This window comes from Pituophis catenifer, unplaced genomic scaffold, assembly GCF_029215685.1.
Source record: "Pituophis catenifer annectens isolate HBS135680 unplaced genomic scaffold, rPitCat1.0.hap2 SCAF_4, whole genome shotgun sequence".
NCBI classification, from domain to species: Eukaryota; Metazoa; Chordata; class Lepidosauria; order Squamata; family Colubridae; genus Pituophis; species Pituophis catenifer.
This window is the reverse complement of record NW_027256884.1, coordinates 109,608,206-109,629,392: the sequence shown is the minus strand read 5'-3', so window position 1 is coordinate 109,629,392 and position 21,187 is coordinate 109,608,206. Positions and strand designations below refer to the sequence as shown.

Sequence of the window (21,187 nt, the reverse complement as noted above, 5' to 3'; positions counted from 1 at the left end):
TTGGCTTCTCGTTTCTTCTGCATCTCCTGTCATTTCAATGGGTTCTACCACTCAAGTTAGCTCTTTCATAATTCCCTTCTTGTTTCATTCCTCTGCACATTTCATCCCTTTTTCTTGGGTGATAATTGTGCCAAGGAATGAAAAGTTCTTAGCATTCAAACTGGAGAAGGGACAAGAACACTGCTATCATTAAAAATCCAAATAGATTCCCCCCCCCCTTTCTCTGATTACTTCTCTAGTCTCCCGAGACCGGAAAGGAATGGTCAAATTAATGCCTTTAATGTTTCATTTTCATTTGATGGAAACAAAGAATTCATAGAAAGATTTGTAATCTGTGATGCAGCAATGGCCTTGCCTCCCATATTCCAGATGGCTTGAAATATTTGCAACAAGAACAGGGATTTGTTATCTGCTGCTAACAAAATATTTCTGGGACAACTGGCAAATCATATTAGCCATGTAAATCTTCATTTACTAATTCATTCAAAGCTACTTTTATTCTTACCAATCTAAATCATAAAATCTGAAAAATATAATTGGGAATATGATTTCTTATCTTAAAATCTATGGGAAATAGCTATAAACACATGTAGTTTTTACTTGATTTTTAAAAATATATTTGTATAAATTAAAGACATGTTAAACATTAATATCAACTACCAACTAGTGTAATTCTCAGAAATCCTAACCAGTTTAAGCAACTAGCTAAGAATTGTAATTTATTATATCTTTAGGAAGGAGAAACACTATTATGATCTATCTTAACCAGTCAAAAACTGAGGCAATTTCTTTTAGGTTAATTTTGTGACTAATTTTTGTGATAATCACTGTAATTATTATACCATAATTATTAGTTAAACTTGAATGTTTAGTGAAAGTTGAAATCCCAACAGTTGGAAAACACAAGGTTGAGTTTTAGATTTTGGAAGTTCCTGGTAATCATAATTACTGAAAGATACATTCAGAAAAATAACCTCCTGAAAGTTGGAATGGGGTGGGGGGAAACAATGATGGAGTTTACTGTACATGTTTTTTGAAACCAAATAGCAAATTAGGACAATCCAATCTGCTTTTCCTATCTCCCAAAATGGAAAGTATCAATTTGGTCTAATGCAGGGATGTCAAACTGGCGGCCTGCAAGCCAGATGCGTCGTGTGCAGGCCACGCCCACCCCAGCTCCGCAAATGGGGAAAACATCGCAAAACATCACATGACAGCAACATGACATGGCAAGTTTGACACCTGTGGTCTAATGGTTAAGACACCAGGCTAGAAAGCCAAAGATGGTGAGTTCTAGTCCTGCCTTAGCCATGAAAGCAGTTAGGTGGCTTTGGGCCACTCGCTTTCCCTCAGCCCCAACTCATCTTACAAGGTTGTTGTGGGGAAACTAAGAGGAGGAAAGGATGTTGGATATGTTCAATGCCTTGAGCTGTTTGTAAAAATAACCAGGCAGGATGCAAATAAATAAATAGATATGGAGATTAACTTTATATATGGAATCCTGTTTAGGTATGTATTTTTATGCTGTAGGGATATTCACATGAAAAAGGACTAGTAGAGAATAAACAGAGGTGTTTTGCCCTAAATGTGATTTTGATTTTTCTTCCTGCAGAAATACTTTCTCCAAGCAGAGTTTATGAGCAGTGCTATATAATGGACTGCAATTCTGCATACTTAGCAGGTAGATCCAGAACAGATCCTGATAAGAGAGTAGCAAAGGCTTTGCTTACTGTTGGCATTTCTTAAAGTCAGCCTTCTTCAATCTGGCAATTATAATTCCATTGTTCTGTAGCCCAGTGGCTGGGAATTATGGGAACCAGCAGTCCCAAACCTCTAGGAACCTCTGTCTCAGGACATCCAGTATTCTATGGTAGTCATGTCCTGGCTTATGCACACCACTCTCAGGAGCAGACATGCTATTGTGGCTTGCTTTCAGAAATGGTTCATAGAAAAATACAGTACATTTGATCCAACATCAGTCCACTGAGCACAGAGAAATTCAGGAGGATTAGAAAGTTAAGCTGGTTTCTTCCATGCTACAATCTGCAACGCTAAAATACCATATTATAAACACAGATTATTATTATTCGATTATGCATGCTTGTGTTATTTCAAGGCAAGGTGAGGCAACAAAATATTAACACTCTCCTATTTTTTTTTCACATCTAACTGGCCTCACGCCCAAGGCAGGACTAGAACTCAGTCTCCGAGTTTCTAAGCAAGCACTTTAACCACTACACTGAACTGCCTCTCAGTTTCTCATATGAAATGTTATAGTCACCAAGAGAAGAGGCTGATTCGAAGCCACAAGAAATTTTAAAAAAGGGTTGAATGATAATTAGGTTATTATCTACGTTAAAATGGTATGAAATCTGAATAAAATGGTATGAAATCTGAAGTGCAACTGCACTTTGTGAGCTCAGCTCTATTGCTGTCCTTCTGCAACAGCTGACAGAGGGAAACTAAGCTGGCTTCTGCATCCTTGTTATGGATAATGATTAATGCATTTGCTCAATTGTTTAGATAATAAAGGTCACAGGCTTCATTACAGACCTAATTATATTGTAGCGCCTGAATGAATCTTGTCTACCATCGTTTGATTGTATTTTTCTATAAATTAAACTTCATTATATTTATTAATCATGAGCCTGGGTTATCAAATCAGCATCTGCAGGGGGGAGAGCCTCGGAGTTTTCTTTCATTGGGGATGTTACTTCGAACCCTGACACTGCTTTTTCTACATGTGCCATAAGCTGGCATGGTCCCTAAACAGGAAGGACCTGGCAGCAAAACACTGCTTTTATCATTCATCATTAGCATTTGGCAAGCCACAAACAAGCCAGCATGCTACAGAAATAATACTGCTTACCGTATAAATTGTTATAAGGAATCAACACGTATAGATGTTGTTTTATTCATTTAGTACTGGATTTTTCATCCACCTTTATTACTGAATTACTTTATAAATAATTCAAGTCTGCAAATAGTGCTAATGCTCCTTCTTTCTCCTATTTCTCCCACAACAACAAACTTGTGAGATGAATTGGTTTAAGAGAGAATGAGTGGCCCAAAATCACCCAGCCCGTTCTTTATGCCTAAAGTGGGACTAGAACTCAGAGTCCCCTGATTTCTAAGTCATCACCTGTAATTATTTACAGCTAATATGATGTAGGGACGCGGTGGCTCAGTGGCTAAAATGCTGAGCTTGTCAATCGAAAGGTCAGCAGCTCAGCGGTTTGAATCCCTAGTGCTGCATAATGAAGTGAGGTCCCATTACTTGTCCCAGCTTCTGCCAACCTAGCAGTTCGAAAGCACGCAAAAAAATGCAAGTAGAAAAATAGGGACCATCTTTGGTGGGAAGGTAACAGCGTTCCGTGCGCCTTTGGTGTTCAGTCATGCTGGCCACATGACCACAGAGACGTCTTCAGACAGCGCTGGCTCTTTGGATTTGAAACAGAGATGAGCACACCGCCCTTTAAGAGTTGGGAACAACTAACACATATGTGCAAGGGGAACCTTTACCTTTACCTCATATGATATATCGAGTTGTTTCTTTGAAGTTCTTATTAAAGTATTCTGTAAATTTAATGGGAATTGCAAAATTTTGCAGGAACATTGAATTCTCAACAGCAGTAACTGACCCTATGCTATATTTAAAGGGATTGTCTGGAAAATTAGAAGGTTTAAATGTCAGAACATCATAAATGTTCGACATTTGAACCTATCAAGCTTCCATGCATACCACTAGGGGGCATGCTGAGAATACAAATAGTTTGATTCCCCAAAGCAACAGGGACAGCTTTCCCTTTAAAGGAAGTTAAATAATAAAATTAATGGAGGGCTTTAATTTTCCATCTGTTTTATGAAAAATCTGGATTTATAGATTCACTGATTATGAACGTGCTGATTTTCCTACATGAACACCAGCGCATTAAGTGTAGCCAACACAGATTAACATTTGAATTTTGCTTAACTACTTAACTTGTGTTAAGTTAAATTCAGCTCACATTTCAGTTTTCTAGTCCCTATGGAGTAAGATTCACTTCAACTATGGCTTCTCCATTAAATCAGTAACAATGGTATTAAACACAAAACACTATAATCTAAAAACTTTATTTTATTGTTCTATTATTGATTTAACGGTTGAGCACTGATTTTTCCCAAATCCCATACTTTGCATCCTTTTACCTGGATGTTGGAAATTATATCCTTCTGCAGTATAGCAGATATTCTAACCTGGGAGCTTCTAATCCAAAGTGCGTCTTCTATCATTTTCCTATTTCAAATAAATATTCCATCTGATTTATGCATCTCTGATCTATCTGCTCAAGTTTATTCCAAAGAAGAACAGGCATGGGAATCAGAGATAAATGTATATAAAACAGGTTCAGTATAAAAAAGTTACCCATTAACTTTTCAGTATTATTCTGTGGTCTTATCTTTCATACAATGAGACCCAAACTATGGAAATAAAGTCTGCATTACTGTCTTTGGTTTATCAGTTCAGAGTCACTGGTGAGGATACAGACTTAAAAATTGACATGAAAGCCAGCTGGGAGATTTGGGGCTACTTATACTCTCTCAGCTCAACGCACCTTCAATAGGTTGTTGTTGTGGGGAAAATAGGAGAAGGAAAGTGTGTTAGGTATGTTTACCACTTTGAGTGATTTATAAAAAATAATAAAAGTGGGATAAAAATAAATCAACAAATCAGATGTGACAAGCCAAAGCCAGATAATTTTGTATCAACAACATCAAACATTTTAGAATAAACTTGCAGTCTTCCCACCGTTATAGGTAACTACTCTAAATAACCAAGATAGGATAATATCTAAAATGTGGCACCACACAGAGTCAGTGAAGTAGCTACAAACAGGAGGAAGAAAATAGTTTATATAATTCTTTACTGCATCAAGTGATGGAGCTGTTAAATTCAGTAGAGAAGTTTATGAAATCTGTACTTTTATTATAATCACAGAAAGAAAGAGAGAAAGAGAGAGAGAGAGAGAGAGAGAGAAAGGAAGGAAGGAAGGAAGGAAGGAAGGAAGGAAGGAAGAAAGAAAGAAAGAAAGAAAGAAAGAAAGAAAGAAAGAAAGAAAGAAAGAAAGAGAAAAAAAGCTTGTCTATATGGAAACTTTTAAAAGCTTTCTGAAACATAACTGTCAGCGTATGTTGCAAGTTAAGAATGGTAGTTAAGAAACAGGAAACAAAATAAAAAAGAAGAGTTAAGTTAAAAGCCACAAGTTGTTAACCCAGTTTCCTTTTCCTGTTCTTCCACACACTTCTCGTATTTAGCATAGCAAAGGCTTCAACTTTCAAACTTTACAAGAACATTGAAAAGGCAAGAGCTTGTAGATGGTAACTGGAGGACAAGGGCAAAATGTTTTTAACAGGATACTGAAGTCTTTTCTAGCATAAATCTTGAGCAACTACAGGCTCTGAATTCAAAATTCAAGCCATTCTGTAAAGTCACAAGGAACAGAAATTTGCATTTTAAAAAATCAAAATGATTGCTCAAATGATACATACAAGTCTAGGTATTGAAATCTATAATGACATGATTAAGGTTGTAAGAAGGACAACTAAAATGATAGAGGTGGTGAAGCAGTTTCCCTACAAAGAAAGGCTGCAATATTTGGGTCCTTTTAGTCTAAAAGAAAAAGAAAAAGAGGAGACACCACTGAGGTATACAAAGGCAGTGTGGATAAAGTGAACAAGGAGATGCTATTTTCTCCTTCCCCAAATGTTAGATCTAGAGGTCACCAAATGAAATTGAATCCTGGAAGCATCAGGACAGGCCAAAGAAAATACTTTTTATATCACATGTAATTTAACTTTTGGATTCACTACCGTGAGATGTAGCTTGGCTGGTTCAAGAAAGGGTTGGATCAGTTCATGGAAATCATGGGAATCCATGACTATCAGCCTTGACGGTAGTGTGATTGTCTCTGAAGGCCACCTGCTGGGAGACCAGGGGCTTCCCGTGCAGTTGGGTGGCTTCTGTGAGAAGAGACTGCTGGATTAGATGGGCTAGGAATTCAATCGAACAGGACACGCTGCTTATGTGCCTCTCAGGATGCAGCCAAAAACAGTGACCACAGCACTTTTCTTCCTAATACAAAATGGCAATAGCAAAAGCACTAAGACTTATATACCACTTATATACCATAGTGCTTTGCAGCTCCTGTCTAAGGGGTAAATTATTTAATCTGGTTTTAATTATGTTTCTAACTTTTGTATCTATGTATTTTATTTTGTGCCTGTTCACCGCCCTGAGTCCTTCGGGAGTAGGGCGGTATATAAATTTAATAAAACATAAACATAAAACATAAGCGGTTTTACAGAGTCAGCATTTTGCCCCCAACAATCTGGGCCCTTATTTTATCGACCTCGGAAGGAAGGAAGGTTGAGTTAACCTTGAGCCGGTAAGAATTGAACTGCTGGCAGTCGGCAGAATTAGTCTGCAATTCTGCATTCTAACCACTACACCACCATGGCTCTTAATGCGACCACGGCTCTTAAAATGTTAAACATTTTAATGATTATGAGTTATTTGACGCTGTATAAATTAGGGCTGCTGAGAAAGAAATAAGCAAAATGTAAGGAAGAAACAAGAAAATTTACAAAAATCATAATAATTGCATTACATCCCAGTTGATACTTTATAAATTGATGGTAGAAAATAATGGTATCCTTACTGCTACCCAATGCATATTCAAATCATTTACCAACATATATTGCCATTTAAACACAATATAGGCCATATATGCTATATTGATATTCGCATATACATTGTGCATTTATAAGCTTAACAAGTTTAGGGCTGGTTGCCAGATCAGTTATCAGTTTACTACCATCAACACAGACATGTAATTGACACTAAATGCTTTCTGTCAAGAATCCAGCTCTCTTCACTAGACCTGCTTGGTCTTGATCCTGCCCCAAGTGTCTAACCTTATTATATGCAACAAAGCTGTCCTTGAAAAGGTCCATAAGCAACCTTTGTGCTAGAACTGTTGTTATTCTTGTGTATAGGGAAGCAAACTAATTGGTGCTACTTTTGTTCTTTAAAAGTTCTATCCATGGGGATTTATTTCTGCATAAATAAAGGAAAGCATTCTACGAAAGGTAAAATACAGATAAGCACAAGACAGCTGGAGCCACAGGACAACCATATAAAGCATTACTGATTGTTTTAAAAAGTGCTTACTTTCCTTCTTACCTCTTCCTTCTTTTCATCAGCACTCATAGCTAAGTTGAGACTCAGCTGAGAATGGCTGCTGATGCCACTGTCTTCATTTGTATCATCATAGTAGACGGCTTGCACAGAATCCTGGAAGCAAACAGGACTCTTCCCCAACTTGGCAGACGACCCCTCCCCTCTTCCCTCACTTTCCACTGAGCTGAGCGACAGGGTACTGTACCGGTCTGGACAATGGACTTCCATGTTGCACTTGATGCTTTCAGCACTAAGACTCTGAGGCTTGGGAACGGTGGGTCTAACAGGTTGGTCAGGGGGCTCAGTGCTATATGTAAATGGGCTGGAGTTTTTTGACCCATCAAAATCTTCATGGAAAACTTCATCAGGAATTGACCCAGGGTTCTGAAGTGGAGGTGGAGAACAAACCAAGTCTGAAAGCTCACAGGATGACATCCTACGGCCTGTAGCATCAACATTTAATGCAAATGGTGAACCAGCAGAGTCATCCTCAGAGCGCTGGATGGTGAACCTGGCAGGAGCTGAAGCTGGGTGACGTCGGGATGGCAGACACTTCCGCCTCTCATTCTCAGTGCTGCTGGAAACCCTGCGGGAATAGTCCTCGTGGAGCCTGCTGTTTGGTCTTGTCTTTTGGTTCTGTTCACCGGGGGAAGAAATATCAGTCCTAGAACAGTCCTTCTTCAAAGCACCATCAGTTACGTTACTGACAAGTTTCAAAACTCTGTCAAAATCCTTCGCTCTAATTGGGCTCTTCCAACGTTTTGATTTCCGCTCCGAGTTCCTGTTGGTTTTGTCTGAGTCAGTTGACGACATACTTGTGGTTCTTGGTAGCAAAGGCTTTTCGTTTACAGCTTTGAGGTCGGTGAGGTTTGAGGTCGACTTCCTTTTGAACGAGCTCTTTTTGAGAAAATTCAGGTTATCGCTGCTTTTACTCCTCCTGTAAATCACTTTGGGACACTCTGGATCTTTCCCTATAATTTCACAAATCTGGGATTCCTGCAGGACAGAGGAGACCATTTTGGCATTGCTCTGTGGGTCCTGGGTTTGATCGCCATCTAATAAATTTATACGGCCAGTTGCATAAGCACGTCTGATGCTGCGTGATCGATGCGTGTTCCTCAGGAAGGAATCTTCCTCTCCATCAGAATTATCAGAAACCACCGTGTTATCTGTGGTGCGGTCATGTAAAGGCCCCGAATAAGAATACCTGTTTGTCTGAACTCTCACAGTTGTATTGTTTGGAATGTACTTCCTGGTTTTGTTCTCTGACAGGCTATCCTTTAAGCTATCCGGATCTTCTTTGGCTGAAATTCCTTGGAGAACTGATGATTTTAACTTCTTGAAGGATCCCATTTTTCTAAGGGAAGACAAAGCATTCCATGTCGACGAGTTCCCCATAACTATAACCGAACGAGGCCGTTCTACATTGGAGCTGGACCTCTTACGAGGAGTGGGGAAAAAATGCATTATTTTGGAAGGACTGGTTTTATCGTCCTGATTGTTATTTCCATTTTTGTTATTTGTGCTGATCCCCCCATTATGACATAATGAGGTAGTATTGCTCCCTGATTCTTTATTATCCATTACTATACAGATAACAGAGGTGGCATTTCCCAAGCCATTCTGCCAAGTTGTCATGTTTCCAATTTTTGTACAAGAGGAGGAGTCATGGCTCATGACTGCTTGATCTTCATCTTCTCCATGCTGAAGCCTTTGTTTAACTGTGCAATTTTCAAGCTCCTTGTTCATACATATTTTTGGTGAATTCGGCTCTCCAGTAGCCTGCAGTGCCTGCATCAAGAAAACAAAGTCAGCATTTAGGATTTTTTTTCTATTCAGAAGAAGAGAGAGATTCTCTGTATGATAGAAAAGGTTCAAAGGACTCTCTAGTATAGCTGAGAAAATCTTTAAAATGATACCACAGTAATCTTGTTATTAAGTGAATATTATCAGATGTTACTTACTCTGCTGACTTAGGTACTATTCACAGGCAGTTATTTCTAACATTAATCCTTTCAGCCATAGAAATTCAATCTACCAACCATATAACTTTATCAGAATCTATTTGAAGCTTCCATTGGTTCAGATATGTTACTGATTGATACATCATAATAAGCAAGCCATACACAGTTTGAATTTGAGACATCACACTAAGCAAGTCATACAGTTTGGACACCTTGTAAATAGCTGGAGTCACAAATCAGTCGTCCAAGCAATGTAATTTTCAATTGATTTTGGGTGACGAGGGTCAGACTGGGGATATGAATGAAGCTTTTGGTAAGTAAGCTGGTCCCATACTTATCTTTAATCTCTTCCCCACAATTCTGGAAAGCTATCTGAAATCACAGTGTGGAAATCTGGCCATTTTATTAATTCACAACTGATTAAATTCACACCTATTAAGCTATAACCTGTGGTTTACAAACCATTTTGATTAATTATTGAATCATGTTAACCAGAAACCAAGCCGTAGTGGTTTAACACAATTATGAACTCCACCTAAAAGAATAGAATCATAGAAATGGAAAGGATCATCTGAACCAGGGTGTCAAACTCAATTTCATTGAGGGCCTCATCGGGGTTGTGTTTGACCAGGGAGGGCGGGGGGCATGGCCAGGGTGGGCATGGTCAGCTCAACATCTCTTGTGTTGGGGTGCCTGAGGTGAACCGAGTACTTTGCCAGCGAAAACAGGGTTCCGAGCTCCGTTTTCGGCTGCAACGGTCTCCTGCAACTCTCTGCCAGTGAACACGAAGCTTGCGAGGCTGCATGCGGCCCTCCTGAGCTCTGTTTTTGCTGGCAGAGGCACCATCGGCTGGTCTTTCGCTGCTTCCAGAATGGTCCCACGGGCCAGATCTAAGCACCCCATGGGCCAGATCAGGAGTTTGATACCCCGATCTAAACCATTGAGTTGATCCCATACTCAGGGCAGAAATCTAAACTAAAGCACCCCAGTAGATGACTGCCTAGCATCTGCACCAACATATCTCATGAAAGGGAAATAGGGAAATTGCCTCTCTGGAGAAATAATTCCATTGTCAAACCCCATACTATTCAATCAGAATCTGCCTTCCTGCAACTTAAATCCATTATTCTCTGTCCTGCATTCTGAATGAGGCAGAAATTATTAATCTTCTGTGTGACAATCTTTCAGGTATTTGAAGAATATTCCCTTCAATTACCATTTCAGAAGGCTAAACATAACCAGCTCTTGATAGAACTCAATTTCTAGACCCCTTTATGTTCATTGCCTGTCCCAATTTATCTGAATTGTTTTCAAAATGAGACATAATATGGAACTAGAGCCAGCCGAGGATGTCAGGTCTGAACAAGGCAGAATAAAATGGAACAATTATTTCTTGTGCTTTGAAAATAGTTCTTCTGATGCAGTCTACATTTTGATTTGCCGTTTTGGCAATGCTGTAATCCACTGATATTCCAAAAATATCATACCATTAACACACCAGGTATCAACTATCCTGCACCTGAGAACTTTTATTTTTGTTTCCTAAATGAAACATCTTTTGCTTTTCTCTCTGAGCCCATTTCTCCAACCTATCATTTTGAATTTCATATTTCCTGTAAATTATTAACTCTCCCTTTTAGTATTATGTCATCTGAACATTTGACAAGCATTTCCTCAAACTCTTCAAGTAAATGAAAGAAAATACTGAAGAGTATATACACCCAAGAATGACTTCTATTGAACCCCCCCTTGCTACCTGTTTCCAAATTGATGAACAACCATTAAGAAGCATTTTTTGAGTAAGATTCTCATGACACTTATATATCTATTTAATTATCATGCCATTCGGCTTGCCCAGTTTCCTAATTAGTATGTAATGGATATTGACTTCTGGTTGAAAGTCATGGCTATTGGTAGCTTGTGTCCCTTTTTTTGTAACAGAAAATTGTTACAAGAGCCAGGACACTGATATCTCCCCATGGTAAGGGGAGAACTTGAGATAGCTGGTCCACAAAGCAGCTTCTCATGAGTAAGTCATAGGAATGTCATTTTACAGTATGCTTATGGGTTGAGCATCTGCAAATCGAGGGAGGAACCATCTTTGTTCATGGTCATCAACCCAACCTTTTTAAAGAACTAAGTTCAACCAAGCCTCACTGCTTAATCACTCTGAATTTGCATTAAAGATTAAGACCCTTCAGATCAATAAGGTATACTGCATTTACTAGATGAGTTGCCTTCTCTTTAGATAATTTTTAAAATATGATTGTAAAAGCTTTTGAAAAATATTATCTTTTCAAATTAAACAGCAAAAGGATGCTTAAAATATAGATTTTACAAAGTTTAACAACAAATTAAGGACAGGTGGAGTTGGAATTACAATTTTAAACTGTTGGAAGGATTCCTCCCATGGGAAATTGTCATTGTTTGCCTTTTCTTTCTACAAACAAGTTAATGGAGTTTTGAATGTTGGACACTAGAGGAGAGCTAGAGGCTAACAAAAGAATGGAGACAAGAGAAATATTCTGAGATTTTTTTTAATGAAAAATTGAATATTTGAAAAATATTGACGTTATTGGAAATGATGAATACATGGACTGTTAAGGATGCAATGAAAGAAGAAGAAAAGATTCAAGATAAGTTTGATATTAATCTGAATGTGGATATGAATGTGGCAAGTAATGAGATAAAGAAAAGGATATAATGAACTTTTAAATGAAACAGAATGATGCTCTAATTTATTGATCAAATTCATATGCTGCTCATGTCATGTCACAACCTGAGGTGACTCCAAGTGGCTTACAACATAATAAGACATGGATTAAAAACAATTCTAACTATAAAACCAGATTAAAATTGCAAAAGATTAAAACAAACTAAAAAAGAGTAGAGGTTTGGGGGTGGTAGTGGCTTCTCTGTAACTACACTAGCCACCTCCAGCCAACAGCTTCTCTTTCAGGGAATTTAAAGCTAATGATCAACAACCTGAATGACATCCGGAAGCAGATCAGCAGCCAGGATAGCTCATGTAACAGTGGTGTTACATGTGCCATCCGAGAAGCCTTCAAAATTGTCTGCACAGTTCCATTCTGGACTCATTGTACCAGTGGTGGCTTTCTACTGGGAGGCTACGCCCACCTGCCCGGATGTCATCATGGATGCTCTGTGCATGCGCAGAAACACTGCGCGCGAGTAAAGCAAGCGCACGCATGCGTTCACAGTTCTGAACCGATAGCGAAGGTAAGTGAAATCCACTACTGCACTGTACTATCCAAATACTCTTAGCCCCTTGATGCCTGATGCCTAAAGAAGATATACCAGAATATCAAACCAGAAAAGAGAGATGGACCCCCCCTTTTTTTTTTTGGCTGGACGTACAAAACAGGTCTATTAAAGTTTTGAAGGTTTTTTTGAGAAGTGACAAAAAAGCACAAATTTCTCTTATGAGATGTACAAAAGAGACTTGCTAAAGTTTGGAAAGATTTGGGGGTGGGGGGAAGGATTAAATAAGATGACAAAAAGTCAAGATGCAAGATTCTACTTGAAGAGGTCAAGAATTGAGTTTTTTAAAAGTTTAAGAAAGGAATAAAAGGTTGGCTTAGTCGATCAAGAGATTAAGATAGTTATACCTACAACTCCTACTGGACATTTGCTAATAAGGAATTCATGACAACGATGGATGTTGTTTATAGCTAAGATGAGATATGGGGTGAACAGAGTATATATTTTAATTTAAGAGATGGCAATAGATTTTCCTGAATTGTGTGTACTTGCTGGGACGAGAGAGGAAGTTCCTTCTATTTTCTTTTTCATGCTATATTCTTCCTTTTCTTTTTATGTTTTTGTAGTTTGTATAGTTTTTTATTCTTTTTAACTGTAATCTCTAATAAAATTATTTGGGGAAAAACATGGTTATGTTTGCTAAACGCAAGATACATGAAGTCTATAGCATTCGCACACTTTATTAAGGAATTTAACAGATAAAAAATGTCACAAAGTTAGTCCTCCAAGATTAGTTCTTCAAAACATGCTAATTTTTTTGAGAATTATCACATTATTTTGAAAGAGAGTGCAAATCATTTTTTTTCATGATCTGTTTTAGAATCTTCCCAGGAATCCACGTCAGATTCACTAATCTATAGTTTCCTGAATCTTTGTTTACCCCTTTTGAGGAGAGGGACCACATTTCTCCTTCTCCAGTCATCTGATATTCACAGGTTGTCTAGGATTTCTTAAAGATAATATTCCTTTGGAATTTGGCCAACTCGTCTGCCAGTTCATCCATTAACCTAGGATGCAATTCATTTGCTCCTATTTGAACTCATTCAAAATATTTCCTGCTTGCATTTGTAACGTCTCACGCTTCAATCCCGCCTCTTTACCTGCTCTTTAGAATTCCCTGACAAAGCACAAACCAAAATACATGTCATGCAACTCTTTATCAAGGTCCTTCTAATACAAATCGCCTGGTCCTATCTAGAGTATCTGCTAATACTCAGTGGAAGCCATTCTTGTAAACACTTCCTCAGTTCATTTAGAAAGGAAAAGCTCTCTTAACAACCCATTAAAGTGAGGAGATATTTGCAGGACCAGAAACTATTATATTCACCTTCACTTTTAGGACATCTGTGAGATTTGTGAAAGCTATACATTCTACCAGTCAAAATAACAAATGGAATCAACATACTGAAATCTAGAATTCAAATCAATATTAAAGAGGAAGAGGGGGGAAGAGATATCTAGTGCCTATGCACATAAATAAGCAATATATTCTTAACATTCCATGTGGAATATTTGCTAATTCCAAGCAACCATTAAGTGCTTCAATCTTGGTTTTCAAAAAAAAATATCTTGTTTTAATTTCTATTTAAATACAAAAACATGTTGCATAAGCAATCTTTTACATAAACACTCTGGGAATGTTTTGTTTCAATTAACTTCATCCTAAACTAGTACCATTTCCCTTATACTCTCCATTTTCCTCCTTTTTAAAATTGACATTACACAGCAGCAGACAAGAGTTTAGTGTGTTTCCAAGAGATATTCAACAACTTCCTTTAATTCTGTTTCCCCCTGCTGTCCTATTCAAGTCCTTTCAGCTTCACTCTCCATTCTGCAACAGACATTTCTTACACCCACCAAGACACGCTTAAATCTAAACATTTGCAAGGGGCTGCTTCAAATGCTGCGGGAACTGTTTTCCAGATAATTTTTAAGAGCTCCTTCAAATACTCCTTCATCAGCTATTTTCCGATTATACTTTAAAAAAAATGTTTAAAGTTAGTTTTAAAATTTAGAAAGGGAGGGGAGAAAACATGACAACTGTTTTAAGAGTCACAATCTTAAACTCGTGAAATCAGTCGGAGTGAAATAATGTTTACTTCTGAACTTCTCAGTGGGCACATGCAAGATCAAAACAATTAAAGGCAAGGTTTGTTGTTGATAGTGTCCAAATAGATTTTTCCCCATTTGTGTATCTTCCAAGTATACTGGATTACCTCAATCACGTGGTTATCTGTTGTCTGGAGATGACTAGGGCTATGTAATTCAAAACATCTAGGACACCGGGTTGAAGAAAGTTACAGCAGGACAAGACATTATCATGGAAGGGAAGGCAGTCACCCCGCTTGCACATATACTTCTAAAATAACAATCTTATTTACTACTAGAAGCAAAAGGCGCGACCGTACAGTGAAAAGTAACGTTGCAGGGAACAATGGCCACTCAAAATTGTTACTTCAACGCATCCCTTGCTCACTGGGCAGCCAAGGATGACGTCTCCTTCCTTACCCTTCTCTCTTTCTACTCTTTTCCAACTTTCTTTCTTTTTTTTACTTTGAACTTTTCTACAACTCGTGAACCCGGCACCTGCTGGGCTCCCAGGCTCTCCTTTCAGGAATCCCACGAAATATTTTTTTTTTTAAAAAAAAAGGAGGAAGGAAGGAAGGTTTAAGTGCCAAACAAAGCGCAAAAGTGAAGCAGCAACCACCTCGGTGCGCTCAAGCGACAAAGAAAGCAGGGCAGTCTAACCACGAGCGCTCCTCCCTCCCTCGCACCAATGGTGGCACCAGTTACCTGGGAAAAGGGAACCGAACGTCTGCAGGCGCTGAGCACCAAATCCGCAGCGGGCTGGGAAGAAGCAACCGCCCGGAGAAGGGGGAGCCCCTAAACGCTTCTACATGGAAGCGGGAGGAAGAAGAGAAGCAGCAGCGGCATTCCCCTTGCCTCCCTCTCTGGCTGCTACTGCTGCGGCGTCTTTTCCCCTCCCCTGGGTAGCGGAGGCTAATCTGCTTCCCCGCATCACTATGGCAGCAACCGGAACAAGAGGGTGGAGAAGCCCTTCAGGCAACACTGGAGCGCAGAGAGGAGGGTGGAAAGCGTGCAGAGCGCTTGGGAGGGGAGGGAGGGAGGGGGCACCGAGTTCCTCATGAGGACAGGGACTTGGCTAGTGTTACTATCGGGCTGCCCCGAAGTTTCTTCCCTTTCGCTTTCCTTCGCCTCTTCTCGCCCCCAGTCCCGGCAAGAGGAGAGAGAAGCGTTGCAGGCTGACGCTCCTCGTTGTGGCTTTTCAGCCCCAAAGTCCGGTTCTCTTTTTATTATTTGCAAAAAAAAAAAGGCAACCAAAGTTGACCGGGACTTTTGGAAGCCAGCCGGCCGGCCGGGGTAAGATCATCTCGCTTCTCACTTAGCAAGGGAGCGTCTCTTAGGGGGGAGCCCGAGCCTCAAAAGCGTTCATTTATTCCCCCCCCCTTCCCCTCTTCTCGCCCTCCTTGCGACCCCGCCGGAGACAAAGGGAGGCTCGCTGGCGAAGTTATCCGAAGAACCGGGTAACAGCCAGGAGGCCGGCCCGATGGAAAGGACAGGAGCCGCTGTTTTTAAACAGGGGGGTCCATCGGCGAAACTTTACTTTAAAACGCACTATGTTGGTTAAGGCAGGGCAGTGATGCATTTTTTGCAAGTCACTGGTGTGACACGGCTTTGCTCGTTCTGGTGCCCTCCAGTTCTCTCTTGGGTTGCAGTTTCCAATGATCCCCATCAGATGGAGGAAAAGTTGCTGTGAAGTATTAATGGCTCAGAGTGATGATCCATCTTCCAGATTTTTTTTTTTTTATTTTATTTTATTTCTATACCGCCCTTCTCCCGAAGGACTCAGGGCGGTGTACAGCCTATTAAAAGCACAAACACAAACAACAATTAAAATAATTTAAAATTATTAAATAATTTCGGCTCAATATTAAAACACCCCCAAATTTAAAACATTACTTCATCACAGGAAGTAAATACAGATTTCAGTTTGAAATATGTATCCAAGAATAAACTTTCAATTCCATGGCTATTTTGCCACAATTAGTTAGGCTCTTAGATGTCACACAGCCTAAGCCATGATTTCCTAATTATAATTGTTGGAAGAAATATCCTTCTGGGTTCAGCTCCAAGTGGGGAAAAAGACACTGGAAACATGGAGACTGCTTGGAAAGATGGTTTAATGGTGGACAGGATCACATGGTTTGAGTTCCTGAACAGAAAAGGGCAGATACAGCGAGTTTTTCAGGTTTTATGCTCTGTCTGGCTTTGAACTTCCTGGGGCCCAGAAAGAGTATCCTGATTGGTTGTCAGACTTCCAGGGGATGGGGGTCTTAGCTAGCCCTGCTGGTTGATATAATCTTCCCAGGTGCCATGTGGTGAGTTTCTTCCTATTGATGGGTCCCATTGTCTTGCAGATGAGGTCCATTGACAAAGATTGAGTTTCTGCCTCTGGCCCATTAACAAAAGGGTGGGGGCAGGAAGGTGGGAGCTGCTTTGTCTTTAAAACATGCTTCTCCATTTCTCACCCAGGGAAACATAATATTCTGCCTTTTTAATATTTCCCAAAGTATTTCATTCTTCTAGGAAAGGGGTGGGTGCCAACCTCCTACATAACGACAGGCTTCCAAAAATATTTTGTTGTTAGTTGCGAAGTTGTGTCCGACCCATTACAATCCCATGGACAACATTCCTACAGGTCTTCCTGTCCTCTACCATCCTCTGGAGTCCATTTAAGCTCACGCCTACTGCTTCAGTGACTCCATCCAGCCACCTCATTCTCTGTCGTCCCCTTCTTTTGCCCTCAATCTTACCTAGCATTAGGCTCTTCTCCAGTGAGTCCTTCCTTCTCATTAGATGGCCAAAGTATTTGAGCCAAAAATATAGGAAACCAATCCAATGAAGTTAAGGCTTAGCATCATACAAACATCAACTTTGAACATACAGCAGTGTTTTTCGATCGGACAACTTTTAAGATATGTGGACTTCAACTCCCAAGATTCCCCAATAAGCCCTGCCTGGGGAATCTTGGGAGTGGAAGTTCACACATCTTAAAAGCTGCCAAAGCTGAGAAACACTGGAACAGAAAAAGAAAGGAAAGAAGGAAGTACAAGCAGTTTAACAAGAATTTATACTAGCTGTACAAAGCAGCACATCTCAAATGTTTTACAAGTTAGGTTTAATTTTCCTTCCTGTTGAATGATAAAATACCTAATTCAGTCAATGCCTCTGCTAACAATAAATGATGGGAAAGTCAAGTAAAGATTAGAAAGCAATGAATGTAAAGGTTTTAGAGAACAAATTCTGGATTGGTGAAGGAAAAAAAGAGTTATTATCAATTGAGAGCGATGACTTAATATGTATCGCAAAGTAACCAAAAAGAAGGGTTTAAAATAATGTGCATATTAGGAAGGATGAGTTGCATGACAGACCTCTACCATCTATACAACTTAATTATCCAAATGTTACAGCAAACTAGTTAAACCAAAACATGGGCTTTTTTTCTTCAAAGAAAGGTATGTTTAGTAGATATTGTGGCTTTTTTTTTTTAATTTGACTTATATGCCGCCCTTCTCCGGAGACTCAGGGCGTCTTACAATGCGTTAAGCAATAGCCTTCATACTTTTGTATATTTATACAAAGTCAGCTTATTGCCCCCACAAACTGGGTCCTCATTTTACCTACCTTAGAAAGGATGGAAGGCTGAGTCAACCTTGAGACTGGTGAGATTTGAACTTACAGTAATTGCAGATAGCTGGGGTTAAACACAATGCTTTTAGTCTGCTGAGCCACCAACACATGTGTTCCCCAACACATTTACCATGTCTATAGCATTTTTAATTTGTATTTATTTTTTCATGACACATGCTGTAATGTGTTGTTATTCCCATGTTAAAATGATCCACTAACTTATCAAAATGCTATACTGTGGCTGCATTTATCCATCATGCTAAATTATATAATATGAATATAATATGAATATGAGTAGGTGTCTGCTGGGTGGAGAGTAAGTTATAAAACATGTCTTTCCATGCAAATTCTGTCTTTAATAGATTTGCATATGATCTCATGATGGAGATACATAAACCAAGAGCTTGTGCTGTGACATCACAACACAGATTTCATCATTTCAGCTACAATCATCAGGAATGGGTGTCTATGACGACATGGTTTCTTTGGATTGGCTTTATATGTTAATCAATGCAGCCAATATAGTTATGAATCATTGTTTATGGCATATGTGAATTTTAATGCTAGCCACTCTTATTATACATAATTCAAGGAAACTCAGACCAGACTGACATTGTACTGTCCGTAGCACAGAAAAAATAGACTGTACTTGCTTTGCTAAAATAAACATTAATCAGCTCTTGTATGATCTTTTGCATTTGCTTTATTGTCTCCGCCTTTATTTTTTCTTTGGGCAGTTTCATTAAACTTTCTTTTAGTTCAGAACTAGTTTCCTGTTTGGATATCAGGGAGTCTGTGTAATAGAAAGCAGGTCTAAGTTTATATTATAATACAGCATAATGTAGCATAGCACAGAAAGCCAGTTTGCTGTAGTGGATAAGGCATCAGGCTAGAAACTGGGAGACCATGAGTTCTAGTCCTTCCATAGGCACAAAGCCAGCTGGTGACTTGGAGCTAGTCATTTTCTCTCAGCCTTAGGAAGGACACAATGGCAAACCACTTCTAAAACTACTTTGCCAAGAAAACTGCAAGGACCTGTTCAGGCAGTGTCCCACACTTGCACCTGATTGAATGGAAGGGGAAAAAAAACAGCATAGCATAACTGTACTCGGGGTGTCAAACTGGCGGCCCACAGGCTGGATGCATCACACTTAGGCCACACCTACCCCAGCTCCGCGAAGGAAAAAAAAGTCAGGATACGTCACATGATAGCATGATGCTGCAGGTTTGATACCTGTGACTGTACTGATTCTCAAATGAAGTAATTCTTATGAGTGGATATAAACTGAAACAGATTTGGACTCAAACGTTCTCCTTCAGAGTTACTAGCGCATACGTAGATGTGTCTCAAAGACAGAATAAAAACAGCCTCAAATTCTTCTGGATTTGGCCTGCCACAAAATAGATTTTTGTCTTCCTCGCTAATAAGAGTTACTTGTGGGAAAGTTATGTCATCCTCTGCAATGGAAAACTACATCTTGATGTGATTTCCATAGCATGAGCCCAGAAGTTGAAATGATAAGACACAATGGAGATATTTTTACAGGGTAAGTAGGAGAATTGAGGGTGAAAATCAGGTAAAAATGTAGAAAAATCACAGTAACAAAAATACTGTAGTGCAAAAATGGGATACCTAACGAAAAGGGAAGCCATTTTGGTGCCAGCAGAAGAAAAGACAATATGTTGTTTAGCAATTAAATGAATTAAGAGAAAGGAAGAGAAATGAAAGGATCTTTGGAGATAATGCAGCTGAAAGGACAAAGCAAATGAAATAAATATGAATAAACAGGAAAATTAGAATTTGAGGGCGAATGAAGATGTTGTTTATATAAGTAAGCAAAGAAATATTGAGATATGATTAAAAAAAGGGAAAAAATATGGCAAAAATTGTAATTGAATAAAATGTATTTGAATTTGATAAATTGTATAAGTTTATAAATTATATAATGGTGAGGTCCTATATTAAGACCTACTTAGTGGCGATAACAGCGGCAAAATATAACTATTTTTCCGCTATTATTGCATCGGCAGATAATCGCCCAGCCGCCTTGTTTAGGGTGACCCGCTCCCTCCTCCACCTGGGAGCACGGGAAGACCCCTTAAAAGGTCGAGCTGAGGATTTTGCACAATATCTGCACGATAAAATCGCTCAAATTCGGGAAGGCTTGGACTCTGACTGGATGTTGGAGGCAGGTCTTGAGGATGTTATTTGGGATGAGTTTGACCCTGTGACCCCTGAAGACGTGGACAGGTTACTGGGGAAGTTGAACGCGACCAGATGTTTATTGGACCCGTGTCCCTCCTGGTTGGTACTGTGTTCCTGAGAGGTTACACGAGGCTGGCTCCAGAGGATTATAAACGCTTCTCTGAGTGAGGGTCTCTTGTCTTCCGCCTTGAAAGAGGTGGTGGTGAGGCCCCTCCTCAAGAAGCCCTCTCTGGACCCGGCTGTTCTAGCAAACTATCGTCCTGTCTCCAACCTTCGCTTTGTGGCAAAGGTTGTTGAGAGAGTGGTGGCACAGCAACTCCCGCAGTAACTGGATGAAACTGTCTACCTAGATCCATTCCAGTCCGGCTTCAGGCCTGGTTACAGCACTGAAACGGCATTGGTCGCATTGGTTGATGATCTCTGAAGAGCTCGAGATAGGGGCTGCTCCTCTATCCTGGTTCTATTAGATCTCTCAGCGGCTTTTGACACCATCGACCATGATATCTTGCTGCGCCGATTGGAGGGGCTAGGAGTGGGAGGCACTGTTCTACGGTGGTTCTCCTCCTATCTCTCCGACCGGTCGCAGTCTGTGTTGGCAGGAGGGCAGAGGTTGACTTCAAGACACCTTATTTGTGGGGTGCCACAGGGGTCGGTCCTTTCACCTCTTCTTTTCAACATTTATGTGAAGCCCCTGGGTGAGCTCATCCGTGGTTTTGGGGTGCAGTGCCATCTTTACGCTGATGATACTCAGCTGTACATCTCCACCCCAGATCACCCCAATGATGCCCTTGCAGTGATGTCCTG

The 21,187-nt window shown here is 39.8% G+C and overlaps 1 protein-coding gene across 1 annotated transcript in view; it reads right to left on the bottom strand.

The window, feature by feature from the left end:
* Positions 1 to 10,086, bottom strand: part of SPATA13 (spermatogenesis associated 13) — a 47,768-nt gene extending 37,682 nt beyond the window's left edge. The window contains exons 1-2 of the mRNA XM_070943658.1: positions 9,895 to 10,086; positions 7,223 to 9,010 (exon numbers count right to left, since the gene is read on the bottom strand). Of these exons, the coding sequence (XP_070799759.1) occupies positions 7,223 to 9,010; positions 9,895 to 10,086 (1,980 nt within the window). The remainder of the gene's footprint in view (positions 1 to 7,222; positions 9,011 to 9,894) is intronic.
* Positions 10,087 to 21,187: the final 11,101 nt, after the last annotated feature.